This window comes from Myxocyprinus asiaticus, chromosome 47 (assembly GCF_019703515.2).
Source record: "Myxocyprinus asiaticus isolate MX2 ecotype Aquarium Trade chromosome 47, UBuf_Myxa_2, whole genome shotgun sequence".
Lineage (NCBI taxonomy): Eukaryota > Metazoa > Chordata > Actinopteri > Cypriniformes > Catostomidae > Myxocyprinus > Myxocyprinus asiaticus.
Genome location: NC_059390.1, coordinates 20,954,287 through 20,978,261, shown reverse-complemented (window position 1 = coordinate 20,978,261; position 23,975 = coordinate 20,954,287). Strand labels below are relative to the sequence as shown.

The 23,975-nt window shown below is 41.8% G+C and overlaps 2 protein-coding genes across 4 annotated transcripts; one reads left to right on the top strand and one right to left on the bottom strand.

The window, feature by feature from the left end:
- The first annotated feature begins 96 nt into the window (after positions 1-96).
- hcls1 (hematopoietic cell-specific Lyn substrate 1) lies at positions 97-12,271 on the top strand. Of its 2 annotated transcripts, XM_051691172.1 has the most exons (17): positions 97-220; positions 888-971; positions 1,152-1,225; positions 1,713-1,842; positions 3,059-3,169; positions 3,295-3,349; positions 3,454-3,564; positions 3,699-3,809; positions 3,915-4,025; positions 4,131-4,241; positions 4,587-4,642; positions 4,742-4,811; positions 7,928-8,073; positions 8,215-8,343; positions 8,465-8,627; positions 8,887-8,955; positions 11,367-12,271. In XM_051691172.1, the coding sequence occupies exons 2-17, from the start codon at positions 888-890 to the stop codon at positions 11,498-11,500; spliced, it is 1,665 nt and encodes a 554-aa protein (XP_051547132.1). In that variant the 5' UTR covers positions 97-220; the 3' UTR covers positions 11,501-12,271. The 2 variants fall into 2 exon arrangements, with proteins under 2 accessions (XP_051547132.1, XP_051547133.1); XM_051691173.1 differs by lacking the exon at positions 3,915-4,025 and having other exon boundaries at positions 100-220.
- llph (LLP homolog, long-term synaptic facilitation factor) lies at positions 12,269-14,636 on the bottom strand. Of its 2 annotated transcripts, none has more exons than XM_051691192.1 (3): positions 14,556-14,636; positions 13,240-13,464; positions 12,269-13,162 (listed from the first exon to the last, which is right to left on the bottom strand). In XM_051691192.1, exons 2-3 carry the CDS (start codon positions 13,451-13,453, stop codon positions 12,993-12,995), a joined length of 384 nt encoding a protein of 127 aa, XP_051547152.1. In that variant the 5' UTR covers positions 13,454-13,464; positions 14,556-14,636; the 3' UTR covers positions 12,269-12,992. The 2 variants fall into 2 exon arrangements, with proteins under 2 accessions (XP_051547152.1, XP_051547153.1); XM_051691193.1 differs by lacking the exon at positions 14,556-14,636 and adding an exon at positions 14,436-14,551.
- Positions 14,637-23,975: the final 9,339 nt, after the last annotated feature.

The window sequence follows — 23,975 nt, the reverse complement described above, 5'->3', positions numbered from 1 at the left end:
TTTTGGAAATAAAGTCTATTTATGGGAAGACATAAACGGTGTGTTGCGTAGTTTCATGCGTGGGGTCTCTCAAATCATTTTTGACTAATCTCAGCTGCGCGTCACGTGGACGCGCGTCTGTAGTAAGAGCGCGCATTTGAGCGCGTGTCTGGTCTGGGGTTTATCGCGCACCGATAGTGATACTGTACGGACACACAACCGGGAATACAAGCATTGTAATGTGAGTAATCATTTTTATCAGCGCGTATTGTTACCACCCGAAGCTTTAAGAAAAAACGCAAGTGCATTTTGTCCGGAAGTGGGTGAATTATCGTGAGTTGCATGAACTTTTTTCGTTGCAGGAAGTCAAATTTGTGTATTTCATTATACTGTCGCCAATGTAACTGCGCATGTATCACGGTGTTCGTGATTTAGATCACTAAACAAATGTAAAAATTGTAATTATTATTATTATTTACTGTGGGCATGAATTTATATTGATACTCTAGTGAAAATGAGGAACTTGCAAAGTGCAACAACACTAACTCGTTATATTCACATTACATTCAAGTTAAATATTAATGTAAATCTGCAATAATAAAAAACTTCCATATGTGGAAACATATATATATATATATATATATATATATATATAAATATGCAACATGTGGATTACATTATCAAGTTCTTAAAGTTTTAATTTTGACACCACTAAAGCTATAGGCTACTGTTAAATTATTTACTTTTTACACCAGGTTTATAAGTCACTTTCTGATCAAAATATGTATATCAGACATTTGTGAGTATTTATTTATTTGTCATTTTTTAAGGATGCATTTTAAACCTAAGCATGCATAAGGAAATGTAACGTGAGCCATGGAATCTTTGCTTTCTCTGTTTCTCTATAGATGTGGAAATCTGTGGTAGGACATGATGTTAATGTGAAGGTGGAATCGGAGGGGGATGACTGGGAGACAGATCCAAATTTTGAGGTATGCAGACAGGAAAACACCCTTCCAACATCTCCACCTACCCCGACACACTAGATATTTCACCAGTTGCTGTTAACATGTTTTTCTTCCATATATTTTACTATGTAATATAATATAATAATTTGATGCACAAATAATGCCTCAAACACATCGAGAACTGAGAAGATGTGTCTGTTTTAGAATGATGTCTCAGAGCAGGAGCAGAGATGGGGTGCCAAGACCATTGAAGGATCAGGCCGAAAAGAACATATCAGGTAATTCCTAATACAAATTAGCTAATGGTTCATATATTAGAGAGCTTGAAATTTGATCTATTCTTTGTTAAATCTCAGATTCAGTCGTCCTTCTGAAATTATTTAAGACTACTGTATCTTGCATGTAGCAAAGGCAGGTTGTTGTATTCGCACCATCTTGCATTGAACTGAAAACACAGCAGAAGGAGCGTCACTGACTGCAGAGAGGAAATAGGAAGTAGAATTGCTGCCGACTTGAGTTGTATTTCCAAATATGGACAGATAACTGTGAAGTTACATCATGTCAAAACTCAGAAGCGGAATAAGAGGTTGAACTATACCACTAGCTTTAAAATAGAGCCATAAATGCTAAACCAGAATGTGCACCCTTAAATTCTGCAACAAAGAATTTATGTTGAAATCAAGTTGAGTGCCTACCAAATTCCCTTGTCATGTGCAACATGCAGAAACATGTAGTAACATGCAGCATGCCTGTGTTTGTGTGCAGTATTGCAGAACTCAGGGAGAAGGTGTCCCAAGAACATAAGGTGGTTAAGAAGCAAGAGATGGAGAAGGGCCCTAAAGCCTCTTACGGTTACGGAGGAAAATTTGGAGTGGAAAAAGACAGAATGGACAAGGTTAGACTCAAGACCAATGATATGATCTATTATCTAAGTTAGAATCATATCTGCTCCCTAAAGGTGTTTAACTCTCATTCTTTCTTTGTTTTCATCATGTATCAATAGATAACTAAGAAACCTAGTTAATTGATGATTTAGTAACATCATATTGGCTTAATTTTGAGGAAGAACTGAATGAATTCGATTGAAAATAAATAAATAATTCATTTGAAGTTGATTAAGTTTAAAATAATAATTTAGCCATTCCAGTTCCAAACCATATACCTTTCTTCCGTACAAAAGGAGGTGTTTTGGAAAATGCTCGTGCAACAACACCCAAAAACTCTTTGGCTGAACTTGATTCAATCATAGGCAGTGGTTCCACGTGTTTGAAATTAGTTTTCTTAAATCAAAATTGCCATGTAATTTCAAATTAAATACTTCAAGGAAACCCAACAAAATTTAACATGTCAAAATAACTCAAACTTTAGTGGTCCTCATCGTAAGCTCAAGCTCCACTCTTCACTATGATGGTAACCTCTACAATCTAGAAACTACCATCTACAACATTAATTCTTCTAAATCTCAACATAAAACCTTAAACACTAACAAGTCTCCCCTTTTATATTCATCTCGCACAGAGACACATAAAATAACACAAACAATTTTAACATTTTTAACATTTACACTCCTTGTCGAGTCCTATGCAAAACAAGCTGGGAACAAGAAGTCCTCTGCCCAGTTTCCGTCATCCAAACAAAAAATATTCATGTTGTCCCAACGCAAATGGATTACCTAATTCTGACAAGACAGTTTAATCAACTTATTTAATTTAAATTCCTTTGGTTACATTAATCTTTTGAGTAATATGAACATGGGAGGATTGAGTAAAGCTGACGATAGTGAAAGTTCGTTTTTTTTTTTTTTTTTTTGTGAATACACAGTGACCAGGGGCTGTCAAGCTCCAAAAGTAGCCCATTCAACCCATATGCTATATTCCAAAGGTTCTGAATCCATACAGTAGTTTTGCTTGAGTAATAGACTGAAATGTAAGGCATTATTTACTAACAATCTTCCCTTCGCCATAGTGCTCATCTCATTTACGCATGCTCATATTCAAACTTGGCGCATCAAGATGCGCTGCGGCAGGTTTGATGTCAATGACAACAAATACCACTGGTTCTCACATGTATTGTAATAAAAAAAATTAAGATTGTGTGTTGAATTTATCCAGGGTGCTTTAGGGCACAACTATGTGGCAGAGGTAGAGCAGCACTCATCCCAGACAGATGCAGCGAAGGGGTTCGGGGGAAAATTTGGAGTACAGAAGGACCGTGTGGACAAGGTTAGAAACTCTCTGTCCATTGTCCACTACAGTAATCATTGATAAACCAGTCTGTATTTGCACACATGGATTAGTAACTTTGTTGGTCTCTACCTATTATCTTTCTTTATTCTCTACTCAATTAGTCTGCCATGAATTATGAGTATAAGGGTGAAGTACAGCAGCATGCCTCTCAGAAAGGTAGTTATACGTTCAAATATCTCATATTTGAACCTCACTCATAATTGTTTACTTTCCTGTTTTTTGCAGTCACTTCTAATGGTAAACTTTGTGCTTTCACCAAGATTATGCCAAAGGTTTTGGTGGCAAGTATGGTGTACAGAAAGAGAGGGTGGACAAGGCTGCGATGGGGTACGACTACAAAGGCGAGACTGAAAAACACCAGTCACAGAAAGGTCATTTAGAGCTCTGCTTTTACAGATATTGACCAGCATACTTGTCCTCAATATACAGTGTATACTGTATATTGGCCTCCTTTTGGAGGAAGAGCAGATATAAAGCATAATTCTGTTCTCTTGACTTTTCAAAGACTACGCAAAAGGCTTTGGGGGAAAATATGGAGTGGAAAAGGATAAGGTGGACAAGGCTGCCTTGGGTTACGACTACAAAGGCGAGACTGAGAAACACCAGTCACAGAAAGGTACTTTCTGTTACTGATATTGACCAGCATCCTGGTCCTTAGTCCATACTGAGGCCTCCCTTTGAAGGAAGAGTAGCAAAATTGTGTTGTCTTGACTTCTCGCAGACTATGCAAAAGGGTTTGGGGGGAAATACGGAGTGGAAAAAGAGAAGGTGGACAAGGCTGCCTTGGGTTACGACTACAAAGGCGAGACTGAGAAACACCAGTCACAGAAAGGTACTTTCTGTTACTGATATTGACCAGCATCCTGGTCCTTAGTCCATACTGAGGCCTCCTTTTGAAGGAAGAGTAGCAAAATTGTGTTGTCTTGACTTCTCGCAGACTATGCAAAAGGGTTTGGGGGGAAATACGGAGTGGAAAAAGAGAAGGTGGACAAGGCTGCCTTGGGTTACGACTACAAAGGAGAAACAGAGAAACATCAGTCACAAAAAGGTACTATAAAGTATTTCGTAGTCATTTACCTCAAGAGAACCTTTTTTAAAATCACTCTTCATATTGTATGCTGCATTAGTATCACATCAACTGCCATCCATAATTGTCTTGCATTGCCCAGATTATGTCAAAGGCTTTGGTGTAAAATGTATTGTGGGGTGACGAAAAATAGAGGTTTATGAATACAAAGACAAAACTTCAAGTACAGACTGTTAATGAAGTTATTATCACCAAATGTGATGTATTAAACTGAGAAGCAAATCTCAAGATGTAATTCATTTAGATCTGTTTTACATAATGTGCAAGTATACTTAAAGTAGCATAAGGGCTCATTATGTCTCTCAGACTATGCAAAGGGCTTTGGAGGACGTTATGGAGTCGAGGCAGATCGCATGGATAAGGTAATTAAGAGACCTAACAGATTCATTATATATTTCTTGGTTTGTAGCAAAATGTTTGATAATTTCCCAGTAAATGTGCATTGAGAGTTTTTCTTGTAGAGTGCAGCTTCATTCAAAGACATGGAGTCTCCAACATCATCATATGAAAAACCTCAAGCTTTTGAGGCCTGTGAGTGTCTTTAATGCAAGATATTACATTTGATCTGATTGGTTTTGGGTAGTAAGTTTTGTGTTAAACAGTGACACCAAAATGTATTTAGACACTAAAGCCATGCTTGAAAATGTGTGAATGTCATTGCATTAGACAACAAACCAATTGGCATTTATTTTAAAGAAGTACAGCAAAGTTTGTTAGGTTTAATATATATATGTTTAAAATGAAATAAGTGGAATAAAATATTTGGTTGTCAAACGTTAGTGGAACATGTGCATATTTAATGTGATGAACTACACCCGTGTTACTAGGATATATATATATTTCCATCTCTTTGTATTTGATTACGTCATTCACAATGCTTTATCGGAATGTAGTTCGTGCTCTCATACACAGTTTTGTACCTTTGTCATTTTGTCAGATTTTTTGCTTCAAAACAAAGTTTGTAATATTGTGATTCACCTCAGAGCTGGTGGTTTGGTTCATGGCTTAGAACTCTTTATGAAGGATTTTATGGAAAGTCTATGGAAGAAATTAATGGAGAAAATACTTCCCAGAACCCAGATGGCTGGAAAAGTGGGCACTGTTTTCCACTCTATTTTCCATGGATAGTAAAGTGCCATAAAAGCACAGTTCCTATCTACTTGAATGGGGAAAGACAGAAATCTCCAAAACAGTTAGTCAAGATTATGATCAAAGCACATATATTTATAATGCAAAAATACAAAATAAGTAAATACAGAAGCACTCTCGTTGTTGAATAAGTGGAGCTGGAGCTGGAGCAAAACTTGTGTGTCGAGCGTCTTTAAAGGAAACACCCCGAAGTTCCATCTTTAATGCAGTTATATTTAATGCGTTATAGCTTTATTAAAGTTCAGATATTACGGAAGCAGGTCGTGTAAATAACTACAAACTCTGTAACGGTCATTTCTCTGTGTGATCAGCGCCTCTTCTATGAGTTGTGTGAAGTGTCCCGATCTAAGGGGGAGAGATTGAAGCTGCACCCAGCTGATGCACACTGTCGCAGAGACGCTCATCCCTCGAGCGCACACGCTTAATGCAGCTAGATTATAACATGATGGCTCGTGAGTCTCGACTTATTGATTCATAATAAATGTGTCACTGTGCATTTCTTATCGTGAAGAAAATTGGCAATACGCAGCTTTATTAATAAGAGAGAGTTTGTTTGTTTTGTGAGTTAAAGATGGATTGAAGTGAACAGAAAGGTGACAGAGGGTAGTCTTCGCCCCATAATACACTGCAACAAAATATGTTTTTGATTTGCTTTTGTTTTGGCTTGTTTTCCAATATAAATATCTAAAACTCCTTTAAAACAATATGCATTTACTTTAGCAGCTATACTGCAGAAGAAATTTGTTTTATCTGAGAATGTTGAATACAATATTAAAAATACAAATATTTTAAAATATCTAAAAATCCTTTAAAAGATGCATTCACCTGAGAAGCAACATATATATTTAGACTTGCTTTTAGAGAATAGATCTTGCATGTAAGTATATTTTGTCTTTACTGCACTCGCAGAAGTATAACCAAGTGAAAAAATACACTTATATACAAAATACACTTATATTTAAGATACATTCTCTTAAAGTAAGTCTAAATATCTTATATGTTGCTTCTCAAGTAATTGTATCTTGTTTTAAGGATTTTTAGACAATTTTAAATGGAAAACAAGATTAAACACTTGATAACAATAGGATTTTTTGCAGTGAATTACTTTACTGAATTAAACTGAAGAAAAATCCCTTTTATTCAGTGAATGTTATTTAGAGGTATTTAAAAAAAAAATATTATGTCCTCTTTATTGTTAGTAAGCACGTTTAATACAACCTTTTAAGTCGGGGCACAAACTGAATAATCAGTTAAGAGCTAATGATTAATCGTTGCAATCGTTGAATAGTCGAATAATCATTCTAATAATCATTAGATTAATCGATTATCAAAATAATCATTAGTTGCAGCCCTACAACAATGGCATCATAAATTGTGCTTCCTTTTTTTATTTATCCCCTTTTCTCCCCAATTTGGCATGCCCAATTCCCACTACTTAGTAGGTCCTCGTGGTGGCGTGGTTACTGGCCTCAATCCGGGTGGCGGAGGACAAGTCTCAGTTGCCTCCGCTTCTGAGACAGTCAATCCACGCATCTTACCACGTGGCTCACTGTGCATGACACCGTGGAGACTCACAGCATGTGAAGGCTCGTGCTATTGTCCGCGATCCACGCACAACTTACCACGCGCCCCATTGAGAGCGAGAACCACTAATCGTGACCATGAGGAGGTTACCCCATGTGACTCTACCCTCACTAGCAACTGGGCCAATTTGGTTGCTTAGGAGACCTGGCTGGAGTCACTCAGCACACCCTGGATTTGAACTCGTGACTCCAGGGGTGGTAGTCAGCGTCAATACTCGCTGAGCTACCAAGGCCCCCGATAAATTGTGCTTATTTAGCTCAGATCACGCATAGGCTATTCCAGCTAATGCACATGTGTGTTCTCGAGTTGACTGACAGGTGATGTCTGTATCTAAAAGGTGATTGGCTCTTTTACATGTAAGACGGGACTTCATTTTCTACATCCGCCATATTGGGTGTTCCAATTTCTCCCATTCATTTTAATACAAGTGGTCCATCTCTGGCTAAAAAAAATCTCTGATTGCGCTCCGTCCAGCAGTGTTTGACTGCAAGAACATGTTCTCATCTTGAGCTGTCTGCTGTCTGAAAAGTGTGGTTTGTTGTCTGTACTGCCGTGCGTTGCCTTTGGCTTACTGCCCCCTGCTGAAAACGTGCTACTTCAAGCTTGAATTTCTTTCTTTTAAGAATTGTAAGAATTTTCCTTATTACGGTCTGGGGACATTATTAATTGCATTTATTCTTTATTAATGTGTAATTTTTTTTTTTTATATAATCACATTGAATTAACATTAAATTGACAGCCCTAATTAATAGACAGTTGGTTAAAAGTAATTGGAATATGGCTCAGAAACAGTGCCGTAACTACAGGTAGTGCAGTATGTTTTACTTAATGCATTGATATTCATACATTTTAAATGTCCAAATACTTGTTTGGGCCACTGCAGATGATTGCTAATCTGTTGCTGGTGTTTGCAGCAAGCGTTGGAGCTGGAAACCTCAAGGCTCGGTTTGAGAACATGGCAAAGGCCTCAGACGAAGAGAACAGAAAGAGAGCAGAGGAAGAGAGAGCCAGAAGGCTCGCAAGAGAGAAGAGAGAACAAGAGGAGGCTCGATGCAGACAGGTTCACATATGTCTTCAAAACATGTTTACCACACATGCAAAAATAGCTATGCACAGTGCACTTTAAATAGAAACACCCACATGCAGCAGCCTTTACTTCTTTGTGCTAATGAATGTTTTGCTGATTGTTTTCTTTTTAAAGGAGGAGAGCAGGCATGAAGAAGAGGAAGAGAACCAGAAGCCTCCTCCTGTACCAACAGCCCAGAAACCCCAACAGACATTCAGAGAACTGCCTAAAATTCCCAGAGATGAACCAGAGACTGAAGTACAGGCAAGACCATGCACAACCTTAACTTAGTCAAAGATTAATGTATACTGTTTTTTCTATAGCATGCAAGTCAGTGAAATGTAAGGCACGTGATCATTTTAAGACAAGTAGGCCTAATGTGCAGGTGGAGGAGCAGCCGGACTATGAGGAGCCGCCATCTCTGCCTCCCCGCTCTGCCGACCTCCTGGAGGAAGAGGAGCAGGAGGAACCATATGCTAGTTGTGTTTCTCCTCCTCCTATACCACAGGATGAAGATTACGAGGATATTGACACATACACTCCTGCAGGTTTACAACCTCTTTACATGTACTGTACTATCCCTGCTACCTAACTAATTGGATTGCCCATTGCTTCACAACTGAAGTAAATTCCCATGTACTAGATTGTTCTAGGAAATGAATCCATGTTCTCAGCAGCTGTTTGATCTAACAGAGCTCGAAGTGTTATTAAGGCCACAAGGAGAGAAAACAGATTGTTTCATTAGGATTGATTTGAATGTTTCTGAATGTTAATGGCTGTAATTCCTCTATTATGCTTCTCCAACAGTTGCTGATAATGACTATGAAGATCTAAGTGGTGGACAGTCAGCCATGGCCATTTATGACTACCAAGGAGGTATGTACAACCATAAGTCATAACAATTTAATGGACCATTTTCACATTTCCGGGTTTGTAACACAGAAGTAAACTGTAGTAGGGATGCACCAATATCAAAATTTTTGGCCAGTACAGATTTTAACAAAAAACTATAGGCCGATACAGATATTTGCCACTCACCTTGTTTTGTCATCAAATCACTGTTTTACTTACGAATTATGCTTTAAGAATTTACAAAAAGATACAGATACTTTTTTTTACTATTCTAACAATAAATAATTTATATTGAACATGGATTGTATCTGTTGAACACATGACAGGCCAAAAATTTAAAGAGAGATACGATAAAAGATAAATAGAAGATACAAAAAATAACTAAATATAATAACATGATGATTGATAAGAAAAAAAGGTTCATTTGTTCTTCTAAAACATTTTTGCACTTCTGTTTTGCAGTTCAAAACAACAGAATTCACATTTTGCATGTATGCACTGTTTATCATAGAACATTACAAATTCACACTATGTATATGTTGGGCAAATCCACTGAAATGTCCACCACATCATAAAATAAAAAAATAAAAAGATTTAACCAAAGAAACAAAACCCTCTTTTAAATTCTGTATTATATCGGGATAATGCTGTTCAGACCGCTAAAGGGTGCCACTCAGCTCACAGAGTGCTGACTGAAGCGCTGAATGCAGACTATATTTTAAATTTAGCCTTTTAAGGATTAGTAATTGTGCAAAGCCATTTTGTGATTTCAATCTGAATTCAATCAATCATGCAGCATTAATGGATATACCGATGCCTCAGAAGTCAAAGCCTGCTGGTGTCAAAGCATTTTGGATGGTTTCCCTCATCATGTAGCCTATAGCAAAGTTCCGCTTTTACAACTGTCACGTCCACTTACGGTGGCTTTTCCACATTAACGTGAGAACAAGAAGGTATAAAAATTAAATGTTACATATTCTTAGGAGTGCCAACCCTTTACAGATTTGAGTTTTTACAAAGTGTGTTACTAATTAATTTTAAATAAACCATTGTATATATTATATATACACACACACACACACACACAGTTGTGCACAAAAGTTTGCATACCCTGGCAGAAATTGTGAGATTTTGGCATCGATTTTGAAAATATAGTTTATTTAAGGATAGTGAACACATGAAGCCATTTATTATCACATAGTTGTTTGGCTCTTTTTTAAATCATAATGATAACAGAAATCACCCAAATGGCCCTGATCAAAAGTTTACATACCCTTGAATGTTTGGCCTTGTTACAGACACACAAGGTGACACACACAGGTTTAAATGGCAATTTTCTTGATACCAAGCCAAGGTCACTGGAGGCCCCGAATGTTCCACTTCTTAATAAGTGATTGAACAGTACTGACTGGCATTTTCAAGGCTTTGGATATCTTTTTATATCCTTTTCCATCTTTATAAAGTTCCATTACCTTGTTACGCAGGTCTTTTGACAGTTCTTTTCTGCTCCCCATGGCTCAGTATCTAGCCTGCTCAGTGCATCCATGTGAGAGCTAACAAACTCATTGACTATTTATACACAGGCACTAATTACAATTTAAAAAGCCATAGGTGTGGGAAATTAACCTTTATTTGCCATTTAAACCTGTGTGTCACCTTGTGTGTCTGTAACAAGGCCAAACATTCAAGGGTATGTAAACTTTTGATCAGGGCCATTTGGGTGATTTCTGTTAGAATTATGATTTACAAAGCAGCCAAACAACTATGTGATAATAAATGGCTTCATATGATCACTATCCTTAAATAAAAGACAGTTTTTTTGCATGATCAGTCATATTTTCAAAATCAATGCCAAAATTTCATAATTTCTGCCAGGGTATGCAAACTTTTGAGCACAATTATATATATATATATATATATATATATATATATATATGCATTTTCATGCTTACAACTGATTTGCAGGTTTTAATTTGGTCAATAATTGGCAGATAAATCTCAACATTGCATCACTAAACTATAGCAGGTTAAACTTCTATAGCAGTAAATCAGTAAATGGGAGACCACAGCAAATATTTTTGCATCCCTTTGCTCCAACAGTAAAAGGAAAAAAAAAAAAAAAAACACTATTAAGTTTCCATGAAAAAAAAGAGATGGATTACAGCATTCAGGAGAACAATTTCAAATTTACTGTGGCTCCATTAGCAGCTGTATTAGAAACCCCTCTGCAGCAGTGTTGACTATTTTTAATGCCAGGGAAATATAACACAAACAAAAATGTTATAATTTAATAAAATGCAAGTTGTTAATTTAGCAGAAATGCATCATCATTGGTTCATAATTACTTAATTGACTTAAACTTTAAAGAATAGTTTCCTAGACTTTAGTTCGTCTTTTAGGAATATTTTTTATAATTAACAACATTACTTTTGCAGAGGCCAGTGATGAGATCTCCTTCATGCCAGACGACATCATCACTAACATTGAGATGGTGGACGAGGGTTGGTGGAAAGGAACATGTCATGGGCGCACAGGCTTGTTTCCTGCCACCTTTGTGCAGCTCATGTAGTTTTAATGATAATTTATGATCATTAGCCACTTTGCATGACATTTTTTTATCCGATTGCATTTTCTAAAACAATACAAGTATGATATATACAAACATGTACTTAATGAAAATTCAGAGCTTTTAGAAAATTACTTTTTCTTGGTTGTTTTAAGGGCCTATAAACTCTGGCTAAAGAGAATGGTCCATTGAAGGCATATGGGTAATTGCCAGACAACATGAACACACTTTTTATACAGTAAGATTTTAGGCTAAAATGTATATGAATGTATTATGAAATATATGTATAATGGGTCGTGGATTATAAGTCATCTTCAAGTGTGACAAATTTCTAAAAGTGCAAATATTTCACAAAATCATTATGAAGGGATTAGACAAATGCTGTTTAAAAACTTTAGACGGCATCTAGCATGTCACACTGTAGGATACTGCTGTACCTGCTTAACATGTCAACTACCAATATATTACAGTATATTCTAAAACAGTGCTGTTTTATGCAAGGAATTGAGAGGTTTTACAAATGTGCAATTGTCAATCAACATACGTTGAGACTGGATATGTATTGAGATTAAAACTGGAAGCAGTTTGCTGTTAATTACAATCTTCATAGCAATTATTAAGACATTGGATCATGCATGTACTAGGTTTAAAAACTAATCCACTAATTTATGTATGGTCATGGACCTACAATATTGTAGGCAAGTATGCCTTTATTGATTGTTTCAATGTGTGCATTTGTTTTAATCACAAAATAAAAGACAAACTTCACCGTGAGGTATATTGGATTTATTAAGATAAAAAGTAATGCGCATCCATAATAATTCTGTCTGCATAGAAACACACTTTTCAAGAGATCATTCACCCCAAAATAAAAATGCTCATCATTTACTGCCTTTTTGTGCTTTTGAAGCTTCAAAGTTCTAGCCACCATTCACTTTGCATTGTGAGGACCTGAAGAGCTGAAATATTCTTCAAATAAACCTTAATTTGTGTTCTGCAGAAGTCAGTCAGTCAGTCATACACATCTGGGATGGTATGAGGTGAGTGAATGATGAGAGAATTTTCATTTTGGGGTGAACAATTCCTTAAACTTTACAATTTCAAAATTTAAGCAGATCCAAATGGTGAAAAAATAAACGTTTAGTCGGAGAGGGACAGACTACATTTTATTGAAAGAGTCAGCCAGGTAGCATGCTGAATCCAGAGTACTTACAGTATTCACATAGACTCTCTTCCCCCATAATTTCATTAAATATGCTCTTCAATCAATGAATTCCCTTCTGATCTCATCTCACATTCTCCATGATAAGCCATAAACAGTGCCTACTAGATTGTCATTACATTTGACAACTGCAAACATTGTGAAGTATTTGTCTGCACAAGGCTGCATAATCAGTCCATGGAAATGTCCAAATTGCACATCAAAATGATGCACAGCAAAGCTCCTGTACAACTATTACAGGAATGGTGTCCATACACAGGCAAATCCGTTCATCTACCAGGCAATTCCTTTCTTTTTACTGTTAGGTTTGCTCTTTTTAGTCATACGTTTGGCTTTCAACTTCTTCGCCTGCCTTTGACTCATCCAGACAGGATACCGCCCTTGATCATCCAGCATTGTCTTTTTATTGCGCTTACTATCCAAATCCATCTTTCCAGCATCCCCTGCAACACAACCACAGAGATCATTTAACCAGGTAAAGCAAAACAACTTGATTAATTTGATAAAAAGCCAAGCTCACCATTGTCTTCCTGCATCTCTACGTCTTTTGGCTTCTCTTTCACTTTCTCAGCTGGCACTACGGTGGCGACCTCGGCTACATCTTTCATGGTGATCTCGCCTTTTTCTCCCAGGCCCAGCATTGCTTTGAGTCGTACTAGCTCTTTGGGGGCAATCTTCTTTCTCTTCTCTGCCCTCATCTTCCTCCTCCACTTGCTGCGTAAACTTTTCGCCATCCTGATGGAGACTAAAGTGAGAAAATGTGTTACTGTGAGGTGCTTACAAAACAGCAACCATTTCTGACAGACAATTATGGGCAAATTATGACAGTATCATTCATTTCTAAAATATTACACATTGAAAATGTAACTGCAAAGTAATATTCTGATCAACTTGCTTGATCCGTTTAGTGTTTTTCCGGTGTTGTATCGAATTGTGTTCCCCATCGTAATCTGTTTACCCCTAGCCCTGATAGGGTATGGGGTTAGGATAGTGTAGGTAGGGTAGTGTAGTTAGTGTAGGTTATGGGTAGATAGGGTACTGTAGTGCCGGGGGTAAACAGATACCAACGGGGAAACTTCAACCCAACACCGGCCCTGATCCTGGATTCTAACAGTATTTTGTATGTCTCCTCATTTCACACATCTGATTAAACTCATCAGCCACTAAAACCAGCTTCTTGCAACAGGCCTCTGTTTTACTGATACATTTAGACACAATATACTTTAAATGATAGATATTAAGTGAGGGACCTTGCACAAGTGTATATTGCAACTAAAACTAGTTAAATCAATTCCTTTTAGACACAACATTAATACTACCCTTAGTTTTGTATAGCAGTCCGCCTTCAGAAGTTAGTGATCAATGATTAAGTTGTAATTGTACCTTAATCCATTTTTAATTCTTGTTTTATTTCTGCTTTATGCATATCGGTTTTTGGACACAAAAATAATCGGTATCGTATCTGCGATTTAAAAAAACAAAGAAATATCGGTCGATATCTCGTAAGATGAGACACCTTGCAGTGCTGCCGAAGACTACACACAACATGACAAATACTATTAAAAGTTCATATTTTTGCATTCTAAACACTAAGTAATAATCTTACGTTTCGTTTTCATATATTCATAACAGAAGCAACGCTGTTCTATCATTAAAATGGTGTAAGATACATTAATCAGTAAATAAAATGATTGTTGTTAGCCACTTCATACATACACAGAGATCTCTCCTCTAAACGATCCTGAAGTAATAAACTCCTATCATCTGTATAATGCTTGTTGCCAGTATTGTTTCATTGTCTCTTCAAGCCTATTAAATTCGCTATATAAAACTTACGTGTAAACGCACAAGTCCACTAAACACACGTGGGTCTGGACCGGACACAGCTGCCGCAAAACATGACCTTTTGCGTCAACGGCTCCTGTTTTGCGACACAACGTCTTGCGTTGACGGGTCGTGTGTGGAAGGGAACCGCCCGGTTGCCTAAAGTCTCGCGAGAGCCGCATACTACGTCCACACACTGTTTATTTGGAGTCTAAAAGAAACCATACATCTACCTCAAACCCTAAACCCTAAACAAAACTTAAACCTACCACTAAATCTAACCCTAAACCTAACTGTAGTAACAACGAACGAGACTCTCGCGAGACTTAGGCTGCCGTAGGGTTACTTTCTAATAGACACATGCGTGTTGACGGCTGGAATAGTCGCGCGCAGTAGTACACACATTCGTTCAGTAGATGGAGACAAAACTGCGATATTATGAACATCAAACTGCACCTGCAGTAATCTCACAATCCTCTTTCGTTTTCAAATATGAGTGAGGTGCTTAAAAAAAATATTTTGAAAAGAAATAGCACCGTGTTTGTTGTCGTAATTGTTTGGGGCAGGTTATCACAAAAAATGACATGTGTTCAGGGAACTGTTTTCTTGGACAATAATGAAATGTTCGATAGCTTTTTTTTCTTCTTTTTTTTTTTTTTTTTAACCAAGACATAAACTGACTTTTAAAAGATAAACATTCCCAGATAAATATTGACTGGAAGAAGAAGTGTGACAACTAGCCCCAGTCTCCACCATTAGTTTTTAAACTGCCTTTCATCAACTCTGCATTCATTGACATCATGATGGTGCTGCAGATGGCTGCCTCGGTGTGGAGCTCCTCAGTTCTTTTGTTGTTTTTGTTTGTTTGTCCTGTATTTAGTAATCTTTTTCCAGTCAGTTTTAACAGAGACGAACTGCTGAACATTCGACAGCATGTACCAGACAATCTTTTCCCTGTTTTCGAATATTCAGACATTTTGCTAGACATTTTAGTTGGAGGCACAGCTCTGCTGTTCAAGAGACGAAGGCGAGGGAGACGAGCTGGTGCACTGGTCAAACTCCGTCTTCACGGATTTCGAACAGCGCTGCCGAGTATTTAATTAGCGAATCTCCGCTCTCTTCCTAACAAAACGGATGAACTACATCTCCTCACCTGCACAAACAAGGACTTTTCAACCTCTGCTGCCTTGTGCTTCACAGAAACCTGACAGCGCGTTACATCTGCCGGGCTTCCAGCTGTTCAGAGCAGATCGCATCGTGGCGTTAATGGGGAAAACGTGAGGCAGTGGAACATGCTTTTATATCAATGAAAGTTGGTGTACAAATGTAACAACGTTAAAGAGGATGTGCTGTCCTAATTTGGAAGCGCTCTTTATTAACTGTAAGTCTTTTTACTTACCGCGGGAGTTTTTCTCGTTTATTCTGGTGAGTGTGTACATCGCACCAAACGTGTGTTTGAACACAGTGCTGCAACAGCTGGCTGATCAAATCACAGACACGGAACAACAATACCCGGACTCAGTTATTATTATTCTTGGGGATTTTAACAAAGCAAATCTCACACGTGAACTGTCCAAATACAAACAGAACATCACATGCCCCACCAGAGACAGGAACATACTGGATCATTGCTACACAACAATAAATTATGTATATCGCTCTGTTCCTAGAGCAGCTTTGAGACTCTCTGATCACTGTCTGGTTCATCTTCTTCCAACCTACATGCAGAAATTAAAATCAGCCAAGCCAGTAGTAAAGACTGTAAAGAGATGGACCAATGAAGCAGAGCGGGAACTACAAGCCTGCTTCGATTGCACGGATTGGAGTGTTTTTGAGGCTGCAGCAACAGACCTGGATGAGCTCACAGATACTGTTACATCATATATCAGTTTCTGTGAGGATATGTGCATTCCTACTAGGACTTATTTAAAGTTCAACAATGACAAACCGTGGTTTACAGCAGAGCTCAGGCAGCTTCGTCAGGCCAAAGAGGATGCTTACAGGGGTGGGGATAAAGTCTTGTACAATCAGGCCAGGAACACACTGAACAGGGAAATCAGAGTGGCTAAAAGAAGATACTCTGAGAAGCTGAAAAACAAGTTTTCAGCTAACGACCCTGCATCAGTGTGGAGTGGCATGAAACAACTCACAAATTGCAGGACTCCTACCCCCAACCCTGGAGGGAACCAATAACTGGCTGACGAACTGAATGTGTTCTACTGCAGATTTGAAAGGCCCAATCTCACACCCCACACCCACACTGACCTTCACTTCACACAAACACCAACACCTCCTGCAACCCCCCTCCTGCTACTCAACCTGCACTTAAGATCTGTGAAGATGATGTGAGCCGCGTCTTTCGGAAACAAAAGACGAGGAAGGCTTCAGGCCCAGATGGCATCCCACCAGTGTGTCTTCGATCCTGTGCTAACCAGCTGGCCCCCATCTTCACACAGATCTTCAATAGATCACTGGAGCAGTGTGAAGTCCCATGCTGCTTCAAACACTCAATCATTATTCCTGTCCCAAAGAAACCAAAAATCACAGGACTTAATGACTACAGACCTGTCGCCCTGACGTCTGTGGTCATGAAATCATTTGAAAGACTGGTGTTGGCCCACCTGAAGAACATCACTGGACCCTTTCTAGATCCCCTTCAATTTGCTTATCGAGCAAACAGGTCTGTGGATGATGCAGTCAACATAGGATTGCATCATATCCTGCAACATCTGGACAGACCAGGGACATATGCAAGGATCCTTTTTGTGGACTTCAGTTCGGCATTCGACACCATCATCCCAGCTATACTCCAGAATAAATTACACCAACTCTCTGTTCCCATGTCTATCTGTCAGTGGATTACCAGCTTTCTGATGGACAGGCAGCAGCTTGTGAGACAGGGGAAACTCACTTCTAGCACCTGTACAATCAGCACTGGTGACCCACAGGGATGTACTCTTCTCCCTCTACACCAATGACTGCATCGCCAAGGACACCTCTGTCAAGCTCCTGAAGTTTGCAGACGACACCACTGTCATTGGCCTCATCCGAGATGAAGATGAGTCTGCATACAGAAGGGAGGTTGAACAGCTGGCTGTCTGGTGGAGTCAAAACAACCTTGAGCTGAACACGCTCAAAATGGTGGAGATGATTGTGGACTTTAGGAGGAACACCCCAACACTGACCCTGCTCACCATTCTAAACAGCACTGTGGCAGCAGTGGAGTCATTCAGGCTCCTGGGCACTACCATCTCACAGGACCTGAAGTGGGAGACCCAGATTGACTCCATTGTGAAAAAGGCGCAGCAGAGGTTGTACTTCCTTTGCCAGCTGAGGAAATTCAACCTGCCACAGGCGCTGCTGATACAGTTTTACTTGAGTCTGTCCTCTGCACTTCAATAACTTTTGGTTTGGTTCAGCTACGAAATCAAACATCAGAAGACTACAAAGGACAGTTCGGACTGCTGAGAGGATTATTGGTTGCCCCCTGCCCCACCTTCAAGAACTATACTCTTCCAGAGTGAGGAAAAAGGCTGGAAAAAACACTCTGGACCCCACTCATCCTGCCCACTACCTTTTTGAACTGTTGCCTTCTGGCCGACGCTTCAGAGCTCTGCGCACCAGAACCGTCAGGCACAGGAACAGTTTTTTCCCTCAGGCTATCCATCTCATGAACAGTTAAATTGCCCCATTGAGCAATAACTATGTGCAATACACAGTATTTTCTTTCTTACATATATTTATCCAACACACCCAACCTCTTCTGCCATTTCATTCCTCTGAAAAAAAATAAATAAATAATAATTTGCACTGTACATATCAGATTTGTATTTGCACTGTACATAACAGATTGTATTAGATTTGCACTACCCATGTGTATGTGTGTATGTATGTATGTGTGTGTCTGTACATATGTGCATAATTAGTTTTATTTTTTATTTTTTATTATTATCTACGTCTTGCTGCTGTTTTTGTATTGTTTTTGTATTGTTCCTGTCACCAAGACAAATTCCTTGTATGTGTAAGCATACTTGGCAATAAAGCTGATTCTGATTCTGATTTGGCAGTAAGTTGAATGAGGTGCTTTTTAAGTAGAAATTTCCTTTAAAAACCTCCTCTGTCTCCTCCTTTCATCAGTATTGATGTTGCTCATGAACTCACACTTACATCATTAACAGAAGGACATTGAGGCGAAATTGACTCCTTCCAGTTGCCTTAAAATGAGCAACAGTTGCATTTTCCCTCTGCAGCCCCACAATTCATGTAAGCAGCTTTTTGCTAAACCTCACAGAATTAGACCATGGCAAAAAAAATGACAAACACACTGAGGACAACCTGCAACCACCCTACCATGGGACCAGCTAGTTCTCTCATCATCAGAAGGAACCAAATTTGAAAGGCCCATCTGCCAGGCTGCTCAAGTGACACTGCCCTTGGCAGTCGGCTGAGTGTCTTTGTAGCAGGGGGGATTTTGTGAACGTAGTTGTGTGTTTTGACTCACCCAATTAGGGTTCGTGACGCGGCTGTGCGTGGTATAATGAAGTCCCAGGATACTGTGTTCTGAAATGACCAGGATGCGAGCAGCACACACAAACACACACCATCTCACATGTGCTCTGGTTATGTGCAGAACCATTACAAATGTTTTTATACCTACTATTGCCCTCGATTTCATTTAGATATGACAAAATTATGGATATACAGGCACAAATCTCTTTCAAAATCTTAGCAAGCTGCCTTGCTGTGACTCCTTTCTTATTATTTTTCCTAAATTACTGTATGCACACACACAGACACAGAAAGTTTGGTTATAATTGGTTAGGGTCATTCCTGGGATTCGGTAATATTTCAGTCCCCCAGACTTTTTGATGTGGTGGTGTCACATCCCTTCATCTCACCTTTCCTTCATGTTCACAGCAAGCTCCATCATCATTAGTTTCACTTGTTTTCCATCAGTTTTCACAGCTGTTCCTCATGTTGTTAATACCCATGCCTGTATATATTCCCTCATGTTTCCTCACTCATTATCTAGTCTTGTCCATTGTAGTATTGAGCTAAGTAGTTTCTTTGTTCATCAAGCCTCATGCTATTTGTATGTATTTGTCTTCATTAAATATTGCATTTGGGTTCACTATCTTCACTCTCCTTGTTCATTGCTGACAGAACACTAGACCTGCAAAAATGAACCCAGTAGGACCCAATTACCTGCAACAACCCCACGATGCTTACAAGCAAGTTATGCAGCCTTTTGGGGTTGTCGTTCGTCAGATTCAACATGCACTGGATCCCATAGTGAGAGTTCCTGTTATCAACTCTCCATCATTGGTCAGTGCTGCTAGAACTACAGTGGCCTACTCTGTTAACTCCTTTCCTGACTCTCTGGTTCAACTTCCTCGCAATCTACTGGCCTCTCCGACTTTTCTGGTTCCGCCGAGGAGTGCCATGGATTCCTCCAAAGTCTTCTCCTGTTCCAGAGTTCTCCACACAGTTTTCAGTGCAAGCGATGATCGCATGTATCACATCCCGTTTTTATCCCAGAGATAACTTGAATCTGTGATCTGGTGGCGAGGAGGTAAAGTAACTCAATCCTTTGACTCAATTCATCACCCACTTTCAGGAGGCCTTCAAGCTGCCAATGTGGTCTTACGATGCTGCAGTTCCCTTGGAGGACTGCCACGCCTGCCACGGTCAATGAGCCAATGCCCTCTTTTCCATCCGTCATTGGGTGCCAGGAGTTGCCCTTTAAGGGGGGTCTGTCACATCCCTTCATCTCACCTTTCCTTCATGTTCACAGACTTTTAGTTTAACACCTTCATGTTGTAGTTCCGCACACTACAATTCCCAGCAAGTACCATCATCAGTGTTCACGGCTGTTCCTTGTGTTAATTCCCATGCCTGTATATATATATATATATACATATACACATCCTGCCCCGGCACGGCTCAAGACCCCACACCCCGTCTGCTCGTCGCCAAGGGTGTCCTCCTGCAGCCACAACACCGCTCCGCCGCAGCCCGCCCCCGCGGCCCGGCCCCGGCGTGGAGCCCACCGCAGGAAGCAGACACCACCCGTCTCACAGCCAGCCGCCAAGAACCCGAGGAAGGCTTCGAAGCGCCCCTGAGATGGGCGACCCAGGGACGAGGAAACCCGCTACTCTGGAGCTGGTGGACAGACCAATCCATCCCCCGGTGGAGGGCCGGGAGGAGAATCTTTTGTTTCATTTTATTTCGTCGCATGCCCAAGAGGCTGCGGTACCCAAAAGTTCAACAAAAGAGCGTTTTTTTGTTCCCTGGGTCACATATCCAGTGCGCACAGCCATCGTCACGACCGCTGTCCACCTTCCCATTTCGGCAGGTTCGGCGTTCCAGCACGATCACGCCCACACCGGGTTGGTTCCGACAGACTGCGGGGACAATATTCCTCCTCCCCCCTCCCCGGCCAATCTTATGGTGGGTATCAGGAGCCAGGTAAGTGCTTCGATGTCCCTGGACTCATCACAGCCACGGGGCTCGAGCCCCCTCGACATGGCGCATCAGGCTCTGCCGCGAGACCCACCCACTGGTATGTCCGACGTGATTGTCCCCTTGGTCCCCCTCGCCCAGAGTTTGGATGCGTGGCTTGCGCTCTCCAACCTGTCGTGATGGCTGACCCAGACCGTCCAACTCGGCTACGCAGTTCAGTTCATCAGGCAACCGTCCAGGTTCAGCGGCATCCGCTTCACTTCGGTAGAGGGCGAGAACGCTGCTACCTTGTGCGCGGAGATCGCTACCCTTCTACGGAAGGGTGCGATAGAGCCTGTCCCTCTGGCCGAGATGAAGAAGGGGTTTTACAACCCCTACTTCATCGTACCAAAGATAGGCGGTGGGTTGCGGCCAGTCTTGGACCTGTGATTACTGAACTGGGCTTTGCACAGACTCCCGTTCAAGATGCTGGTGCAAAAACGCGTTCTAGCGAGCATTTGGCATCAAGACTGGTTCGCGGCGGTAGACCTGAAGGACGCGTACTTCCACATCTCGGTTTCACCTCGACACAGACCCTTCCTGCGGTTTTCTTCTGAGGGCCGGGTGTACCAGTACAAGGTCCTCCCCTTCGGCCTGTCCTTGTCCTCTCGCGTCTTCACGAAGGTCGCAGAGGCAGCCCTTGCCCCGCTAAGGGAAGTGGGCATCCGCATCCTCAACTATCTTGACGACTGGCTAATCCTAGCTCACTCTCGGGATGTGTTGTGTGTGCACAGGGACCTGGTGCTCATGCACCTTAGCCGGCTGGGGCTTCGGGTCAACCGGGAAAAAAGCAAGCTCTCCCCGGTTCAGAGCATCTCTTTTCTCGGGTCTGGAGTTGGACTCAGTCTCGATGATGGCATGCCTCACGAACGAGCGAGCACAGTCAATGCTGAACTGTCTGAAGGCATTCAAACGGAGGACAGCGGTTCCACTGAAACTTTTTCAGAGGCTCCTGGGGAATATGGCATCCTCAGCGGTGGCCACACCGCTTGGGTTGATGCATATGAGACCGCTTCAGCACTGGCTTCAGACTCGAGTCCTGAGATGGGCATGGCGCCCGCGGGACACATTGCGTGGTCGTCATGCTGATCTGTTGCCGCCTCTTCAGCCCTTGGACCGACCTAGCATTTCTATGGGCAGGAGTTCCCCTAGAGCAGGTCTCCAGGCGTGTCGTGGTTATGGTGGATGCCTCCAAGATGGGCTGGGGCACCGTATGCAATGGGCACGCAGTCGCCGGCTCTTGGACTGGCCCGCGGCTGTGTTGGCACATCAACTGCCTTGAGTTGTTGGCAGTACTGCTCGCCCTGCGGAGGCTCCGGCCATTGATCCAGGGCAAGCATGTGTTGGTCCAGATGGACAACACGGCGACGCTAGCATACATCAACCGCCAAGGCAGCCTATGCTCCTGTTGCATGTCACAACTTGCCCGTCGTCTCCTCCTCTGGAGTCAGCAGCACCTCAAGTCGCTGCGAGCCACTCACATCCCGGACGACGTCATCACCGCAGTGGATGCGCTGTCACAACAGGTTATGCTCATGGGAGAGTGGAGACTCCACCCCCAGGTGGTCCAGTTGATTTGGAGTCGATTCGGTCAAGCACAGGTAGACCTGTTTGCTTCCCGGGAATCCTCCCACTGCCCGCTTTGGTACGCCCTGACCGAGGCACTCCTCAGTATAGATGCGCTGGCACACAGCTGGCCCCCGGGACTACGCAAATATGCGTTTCCCCCAGTGAGCCTACTTGCACAGACCCTGTGCAAGGTCAGGGAGGACGAGGAGCAGATCGTCCTAGTAGCACCCTACTGGCCCACCCAGAAGTGGTTCTCGGACCTCACGCTCCTCGCGTCAGCCCCCCCGTCAAATTCCCCAGAGGAAGGACCTTCTTTCTCAGGGACGGGGCACCATCTGGCACCCACGACCAGACCTCTGGAATCTCCACGTCTAGCCCTTGGATGGGACCCGGAAGACCTAAGTGACCTGCGGTGGTAGACCCGATCACTCAGGCTAGGGCTCCCTCTACGAGGCGCCTGTATGCCTTGAAGTGGCGTTTGTTCGCTAAGTGGTGTTCTTCCCGACGTGAAGACCCCAAGAGATGCGCAGTCAGATCGGTGCTTTCCTTCCTGAAGGAGAGGCTGGAGGGGTGGCTGTCTCCCTCCACCTTGAAGTTGTATGTAGCTGCCATTTCGGCACATCACGATGCAGTAGATGTTAAGTATTTGGGGAAGCACGACTTGATCATCAGGTTCCTGAGAGGCACTAGGAGGTTGAATCCCTCCAGACCACACCTCATCCCCTCGTGGGACCTCTCTGTAGTCCTTCAGGGTCTACAGGGAGCTCCCTTCGAGCCCCTAGAGTCAGTTGAGCTTAAGGCACTCTCTTTATAGACTGCCCTCCTAACTGCGCTCACTTACATCAAGAGGGTAGGGGACCTGTAGGCGTTCTCTGTCAGCGAAACATGCTTGGAGTTCGGTCCGGGCTACTCTCACGTGATCCTGAGACCCTGACCGGGCTATGTGCCCAAGGTTCCCACGACCCCGTTTAGGGATCAGGTGTCGAACCTGCAAGCACTGCCCCGGGAGGAGGCAGACCCAGCCTTGGTGTTGCTGTGTCCGGTGCGTGCTTTACACTTCTATTTGGATCATACGCAGAGCTTTAGAAGTTCCGAGCAGCTTTTGTCTGCTTTGGCGGACAGCGGAAAAGGAGTGCTGTCTCCAAACAGAGGACATTGGGTCATTGACGCCATCATGATGGCATATCACACTCAGGACGTTCCGCCCCTGTGGGGCTACGAGCCTACTCTACTAGGAGTGTGGCGGCCTCCTGGGCCCTGACCAATGGCGCCTCTTTGGCAGACATCTGCAGAGCAGCGGGCTGGGCAACACCCAACACCTTTTCGAGGTTCTACAATCTCCGGGTTGAGCCGGTCTCGTCC